The 7,761-nt window shown below is 54.6% G+C and overlaps 1 protein-coding gene across 1 annotated transcript; it reads right to left on the bottom strand.

The window, feature by feature from the left end:
* Positions 1–341: 341 nt before the first annotated feature.
* Positions 342–4,296, bottom strand: LOC141476770 (adenosine 5'-monophosphoramidase HINT1-like). The gene is given in 6 exon segments (XM_074165572.1): positions 342–681; positions 1,487–1,591; positions 3,070–3,099; positions 3,101–3,323; positions 3,359–3,471; positions 4,282–4,296. Coding segments are annotated over 6 exon segments (651 nt in total). The 3' UTR covers positions 342–516.
* Between the last annotated feature and the right edge of the window lie 3,465 nt (positions 4,297–7,761).

Raw genomic sequence — 7,761 nt, 5'->3', positions numbered from 1 at the left:
AGTTGGATGCTTCCAACACATTGCACTGTGCCAAAAGCACCCTTGTACGGCATGCCTGTAGCGTCACATACGGTATTTTCTACAGTTGTTGCAGCAGCAGCCTCCACTGGCTTTATGTACGTTTGCGTACCGCTCCCAAAGAGCGAAGAGTTTGCTTCCTACAAGAGGCAGGAGACTGCTAAGCGGTTCCAGCGTCACGCTTCAAATGACTGGCCAAATCACCGTCTATCTATAGAACGCTGCTAACAGACTGAAACACTCCACATACTTACACTCCGGGGAGACACCGTTTTAACTTGCAGAACTATTTCCCCTCAGTAAGACGCGCACAAGACAGAGATGATATCCCCATGCTAAATCTTTATTTGTGCAACTGCTGCTCGCAGCTTTTATTACCTTCCACAGACACACGTCACAAAAAATTCGACATCAACAGTGGCTAGATCGACGGGCAACAGGCGAGATCCATTCAGCGGCGATTTGTACACGTGCAGCAACTCTTGCGGTGCACAAATCTTAGCCAGGCGGCCAGCCCAACTGACGGCCACCCAGAATACGTAGATGTACGCGACACACAGGCTGCCCACCCTCGGGCCCTTCATCCACAACCATCCGGAATCCATTGGCCAGGCCCAGGTGAGCAGCACGCTTCTTGCCAACAGTCATTAAATGCCCAAGCAGCTGGAGAAGGAAGCACAAAACCATAAATAACTACAATAAAAAGCCACACACAAAGAGGGGAGAGGGCAGGGAGGGAAGGAATGAGAGCAGAGCGCCACCCAGAGAAACCAGTTAGCCAATTCCTAGCAATTCAACCACTGCGCTTCAAATTACTGTCTGTCCGCCTGCAACTGACATTTTCCAAGCAAAGCCACAAAGACCGATTACGCACACTATAGGGGGCAAAAAAAGGGCTATGCAATTGCTTGCAAGCTAGACGGGTAACGGACTACAAAACAGCCACAGAAGCTAAGTTTGTCTCCGGGTTAAAGCCCCCCATTACCTCTTCAGGCAACATAAGCAACTCGGGTGGAAAATAAGCTTCAGGCTGCCTTTTGCGTGGGTTTACAAAGTCTCCGAACTTGACTTTTATAGCTAAAAGTGAAGCACCCAGCACCCCTCAACCAGCTTCGCCCTTCCTCACCCCTGACCTGCCAAGAACCCCAAGCCCTCTTCTCCGTATTAGAAGAACTACTACTACTCTTACTCTAAACCGTGACAATAGGCATCAGACTGCGCTCCAAAACAACACTGCATTTTGCACCACAAGTACGTACCCAGGGGTGAGCATTGCTTTACGTCACTACTTTCAGTCAAAAAAGCTCAACTCCGTTACAAGCTAGAGGCAAAAGATTACAGCGCCAGAAAACCCAAAACAGCCTACCGCGCCCTATCGAGAGGAAAAGGGGGGATGGGAAAGAGTCTAGTAAATGAGGAACTAACGACAGGTACAGTCTAGCGTACAGAAAGCTCCCACAGTACTTACGCATTCACCAGAATCTTCTGCTTCAGATAACCTGATAACTGGCTCCTTAGGCATGACTAGGAGAAGCGTCGGAGCTTGGGGGGAAAGATCACGGAACGCAAGGCACTGGAGGAAGAGTAAACAGTTAAAACGTAATTGGCTTCGGAGAAAGGTAATAACGGCTTAAGCAAATCAATGTGCCCCACTGAACTCCTACAGAAGCAGATTACCAGATCCCCCAAACACAAGCCGAAACGTTGAGTTTTCCTTACGCGGCATTAAAGCTATCTGTACAAAAACACGCAACGTATTTACAGAGCCCCCTCCAGAGGTGGGATTCAGCACGCAGGACGACGGGGGCAAGGAGACGGGCCAGTACTTCAGATTAGCGACCTCCAGTATGTTTTAATCTGGGTCGATCGCTTCCTAAGCGGTTTGTCTCTTCGATGTGGTCCACACAGAGGCAGGAGACAAACGGCTTAACCGAACGGGCAAAGAATTTAGCAAAGTGGAACATCAGCGGCCATTCATTTTCCATGGTACAGGGAGCTCGAGCATTGAACAAAAGCATAAGCGCAGGCAGGAAGCCTGCAAGCGCGTAGTACGAGTCTGTCTTCTACATTGCACGTAAACCCTACCTTCAAAAGCAGAAGACATCCCTCACTGCTAGTCTTCGGCACTTGAACAACAAAATTATACGGGGTACTAACTGAAAGTTAACATCGTGTAGGCAAGGGCTGCATTCTTCCCCCCACAGGCCTAAGCGGCTCGCTCGAGTTCCTAGCACGTTGTGGAGCACCAGCATCCGTGAACCTCGCAAGCATGCTGTTATCACCGTCCCACTTCACCACAGAAACAAGATCTGGGAAGCTTTGGCAGCCTGCAGGATGACGGGTTTCTAGATTTTTATATTTACTTTTTTTTTTTTTTTGGAGAAAAATAAGAAGAGCTGTAATTCTTTGCTCCAATAATCCCGTTTGGGGGCTCAGCACCAAAGCCTAGCACAGCAGAGCTGCGAAATCTCGATAATGCTACTAGGAGGCGCATCAAGACCCGCATTTCTCCTGCGCGGAACTAACTCATTACGGTCACTACTCGGACGTTCACCGTTTACATACGTGCGCCTGGAATCCCCGAGGAGACTGACTGCGTGCGCTTAATCTAAGGTTTCAAGACTATCGTCCTACACGAGGTAGGACCGCTCCCATCCCTCGGCAGCAAACTTTGCACGACTTGCAGTGCCAAAGGGATATCACGCGGCAAACGTCTGCGGCTGCCACCAAGTGCGTTACCGTCAGAGGCCCTCCTCTACGCACGCGCGCACACGGCACGGCGAGGCTGGGAACCGAGGCGAGCCGGCCAGCTCCAGCAACCCAGTACGCGCCGCGGCAGCCGCGGGGGCACCGAAGAAGCGCGATGTTATAGGGATCGTGCAGTAGAGAGCGCCACAACCCAGAGAGGCCCCGTCCGTCCCCCGTCCCTCCACCCGCCCTGCCGCGCTCCCGGGCACCGCGTCCTCGGCTCAGGGTGCCTGCGAGCGCGGGGGGAGGGGAGGGGAGGGGGGAAGGGAAGAGGAACCGCGCACAGAGCAAAGCCGCGGCTACCTCCTCGTCCTCGTAGGCGACGTTGGCGGGGAAGCGCCTTGCCGATGATCTTTCCGAAGACAGCAGTGGCGCCACCGGGCCAGGCGGCCCGCGCCCCAATAAGCTCGTCAGCCACGACAACGCCCGTTGTCGCCCCCGCGCTTCCTCCGCTCGGCCAGGCCCTCCGCGGCGCCCATTGGGCCGCCAGATCGCCGCCGGCCGACCCCGCGTCTCGATTGGCTGTCTCGTCTGTCGTTTTCGCTTGTTCCCGTCCCCTTGGCGGGTCCGCCCTCGTCGACCCGGTGCTTACCGGGGCTCAGGGAGCTTGCGTGCCCTCGGGGCGCGGAGGGATCCGACCTGGGGGTGGAGGGAGAAGACGTTGGCGAGTCCGCGGAGGGATCCGCGCCGTGTAGTGCTGCGACCCTGTGGGCGGGCAACGAGGTCTCAGAAGAGGCTGTCGTAGCTAGAAGTACTATTGGTTGTTACTTATTACCGCATCAAGTCTACCCCAAACGTGCTTGTGGCTTTTTGGTGCAGTCAAAGGACTGCTTTTGCCAGGGCAGGCCAGGCCTTAACTTTTCAGAACACTCCGCAGAACCAACAGAAGTCGCTCTAAATTGTTCCCTGAAAGCCCCACTTTGATTGCAGACGTTTCTAAGCTGCACGCCTCCTGGGACAAAATAAAATACAAAGCGTGTCTTCAGCACTGGTGGCTTGAGGGCTGGGGGGCAGATCGAGATAGGATTTGCGCTAAGCTGGGTAGGAGGCTCGTAGAAAAACAGGCAGCGCCCCCAAAGCTGCCCAAGGGTGGTCTCTGGTGCCCTGCACCCCCGGGGATAGCGAGCAATTTGATTGGTCTACACAACTGTATCGTAACACACATAACCCCTGCTTTCCTCTGTATCGGGCTCAGGGTATCCTTAGCCTTCTTTGCGGCAAGGGCACGTTGTCGGCTCACGTTCAACTTGGTGTCCGCCAGGAGCCCCCCCCACATCCTTTTCTGCAAAGCTGCTTTCCAGCCAGTCGGCCTCCGGCATCTACTGGTGCATGGGGTTGTTCCTCCCCAGGTGCAGGACTTGCGTGTGTTCAGGTTCCTCGGGTGGTCTCGAACCGGTTCGTTTCCTACGATGGGAGGGACTTTGTTCCCCCAGTCCCTGCCTTGAGGTTCGGGGACTTGAGAGCTGTGGGAACAGTGATTGCCAGTGAAAACGGAGGAGAAAAATCGTTGAGTACCTCGGCCTTCTCCATGTCGGTTGGCGCTAGATCTCCTGTCTTATTTATCGGAGGGGGGGTGGTGTAGGTTTTCTTTAGTCTTCCTTTTCTGACCAACGCAACTGTAGAAGCCCTTCTTCTGATTCTTCACATCCCTTGCCAAATTCAGCTCCAGCTGTGCCTTACCTTTCCCGATCCCATCCCTACACACCCGGGCAGCATGCCTATATTCTTCCCAGGATGCGTGTCTCTGCTTCCACTGCCTATGCATTTCCTTCTTGCGCTTCAGCTCGACCAGAAGGTCCTTGCTCAGCCGTGCTGGGCTCCTGCCTTCCTTGCCCGATTTCATAGAATCATAGAATCGTCTAGGTTGGCAGGGACCTTGCAGATCATCGAGTCCAACCATTAACCTAACGCTACCCAAACCACCACGCCTACCCGTCTTTTAAATACCCCCAGGGATGGCGATTCAACCGCTTCCCCGGGCAGCCTGTTCCAATGTTTGGTAACCCTTTCTGCGAGGGAAATTTTCCTAATATCCGTCCTAAACCTGCCCTGGCGCAACTGGAGGCCGTTTCCTCTTGTCCTATCGCTTGTTGCTTGGGAGAAGAGACCAACCCCTGCCTCGCTACAGCCTCCTTGCAGGTAGTTGTAGAGGGCGATAAGGTCTCCCCTCAGCCTCCTTTTCTCCAGGCTAAACAACCCCAGTTCCCTCAGCCCCTCCTCATAAGACTTGTGCTCTAGACTCCTCACCAGCTTGGTTGCCCTTCTCTGGACACACTCCGGAATCTCAATGTCTTTCTTGTAGCGAGGGGCCCAAAACTGAACACAGTACTCAAAGTGGGGCCTCACCAGCGCCGAGTACAGCGGGACGATCGCTTCCCTAGTCCTGCTCACCACACTATTCCTGACACAGGCCAGGATGCCGTTGGCCGCCTTGGCCACCTGGGCACGCTGCTGGCTCATATTCAGCCGGCTGTCCACCAACACCCCCAGGTCCTTTTCTGCCGGGCAGCTTTCCGGCCACTCTTCCCCAAGCCTGTAGCATTGCCTGGGGTCGTTGTGACCCAAGTGCAGGACCCGGCACTTGGCCTTGTTGAACCTCATACCGCTGGCCTCGGCCCATCGATCCAGCCTGTCCAGATCCCTCTGTAGAGCCAGCCTACCCTCAAGCAGATCGACGCTCCCGCCCAACTTGGTGTCGGCTGCAAACTTACCGAGGGTGCACTCGATTCCCTCGTCCAGGTCGTTGATAAAGATATTAAACAGAACCGGCCCCAGTACTGAGCCCTGGGGAACACCGCTCGTGACCGGCCGCCAACTGGATTTAACTCCATTCACCACAACTCTTTGGGCCCGGCCATCCAGCCAGTTTTTTTACCCGGCGAAGAGTACGCCCGTCCAAACCATGGGCAGCCAGTTTCTCCAGGAGGATGCTGTGGGAAACGGTGTCAAAGGCTTTACTAAAGTCTAGGTAGACAAATTTCTATTTTCCCATGTCTTACGCATGGGAATCCAGAGCTCTTGTGCTCTAAGAAAAAAACGTGCTTAAAGAGCTGCCAGCTCCCTTCTGCTCCTTCTGCACAGGGGCTTCCAACTCCTCCTGTTTGTCGCCCGTGCTGCGCGCACTGGTATAGAGGCACTTCAGTTGGGCTGTCGACCGCGTCACCTTTTTGGAGGATCAAGCCCCAATTCCTTTGCGGCATTTCTCGGGTGTTCCCCTGTTGGTTCCTAACGCATCAGCAGCCCCTGGCTCTTCCCTGTTGCTCAGAACTCCATCCCCTTCTCCCGCTGAGTCTAGTTTAAAGCCCTCCTTGTAAGTCTGGCCGGCTTGTTGGCAAAGACCCTCTTGCCCTGCTTGGTCAGGTGAATCCCATCAGCTCCCAACAGACCCGGCTTCTCAAAGGTACATCCGTGATCATAGAAGCCAAAACCTTGAGTATGGCAGCAGCTACGCAGCCAGGCAGTCACCTGTTCAATTCGTCTCCTCTTTCCTGGACCCCTTCCTCTGACTGGGAGGATAGAGGAGACCACCACCTGTGCTCCTGATCCTTTCAACATCGCTCCGAGGGACATCACATAGTCTCTTTGGAGGGTTCTAAGTTGCCTCGTCAGACCCTACACGGAATAGTAGGAGCGGATGATAATCTGTAGGGATCACCAGGCTCGGCAGCCTCTCGGTGATGCCACGAATGCGAGCTCCTGGCAGGCAGCAGACTTCTCTAGAGAAATTGTCTGGACGGCAAACGGGTGCTTCGGTGCCTCTCAGTAGGGAATCTCCAATTGCTAATACCTTACGTGCTTTTCTGGTGGCACTGGTTCCCATGCGGGTGGATGGGTCCGCTTTGCGTGGTTGGCTTGGCCAAGTTAACCAAGCTCACACCTACTCCATGACCTCTTTACAGCTGTTCCAGTTCCTCGTCACTTTTATTACCAAGTGAGAAAAAAAATGGAGACTAGAGCCTTTTTCTCACGAGAGCCTCTTATTGCTCAGAAAGAAGGCTTTTTCCCTTGAAATTTCCCCCCCTCAAAGTGACTGGATCCCCAGCTATTTCCCGACTTTCCTATCTCCAAAGCGTCCTGTTCCTAGCCCAGTCACTATCATTCCTTAAACCACCAACCCCCTTCACTTCTACACGGAGGAACCTGCCTTTCAGGCTTTGTGATGGGTTCACCTTGGCCGGCTGCCAGGGGCCCGCCCAGCTGCTCTCTCACTGCCCCTCCTCAACAGGGCAGGGGGAGAAAACAGGATGACAAAGTTCCTTCCTTCAGGAAACATCCACCTGCCGGATCCACGGGCAGCAGGGAAATACCTGCCCCGGGCAGCGCTTTGCCCCTTCTTAGTTAAAAACTGGCTGGAGGGCCGGGCCCAGAGAGTGGTGGTGAATGGAGTTAAATCCAGTTGGCGGCCGGTCACGAGTGGTGTCCCCCAGGGCGCGGTACTGGGACCCGTTCTCTTTAACATCTTTATCAATGATCTGGACGAGGGGATTGAGTGCACCCTCAGTAAGTTCGCAGACGACACTAAGTTGGGTGGCAGTGTCGACCTGCTGGAGGGTAGAAAGGCTTTGCAGAGGGATCCGGACAGGTTGGATCGATGGGCTGAGACCAATGGGATGAGGTTCAACAAGGCGAAGTGCCGGGTCCTCCACTTGGGTCACAACGACCCCAGGCAGCGCTACAGGCTTGGGGAAGAGTGGCTGGAGAGCTGCCCGGCAGAAAAGGACCTGGGGGTGTTGGTGGACAGCCGGCTGAACATGAGCCAGCAGTGTGCCCAGGTGGCCAAGGCGGCCAACAGCATCCTGGCCTGTATCAGGAACAGTGTGGCGAGTAGGACTCGGGAGGTGATCGTCCCCCTGTACTCGGCATTGGTGAGGCCCCACCTCAAGTACTGTGTCCAGTTTTGGGCCCCCTACCACAAAAAAGACATCGAGGTGCTGGAGCGGGTCCAGAGAAGAGCAACAAGGCTGGTGAGGGGTCTGGAGCACAAGTCTTATGAGG

Source organism: Numenius arquata, chromosome W, assembly GCF_964106895.1.
Source record: "Numenius arquata chromosome W, bNumArq3.hap1.1, whole genome shotgun sequence".
In the NCBI taxonomy this organism is placed as follows: domain Eukaryota; kingdom Metazoa; phylum Chordata; class Aves; order Charadriiformes; family Scolopacidae; genus Numenius; species Numenius arquata.
Note: the sequence above shows the minus strand (reverse complement) of the source record. Positions and strands in the feature narration are given on the sequence as shown.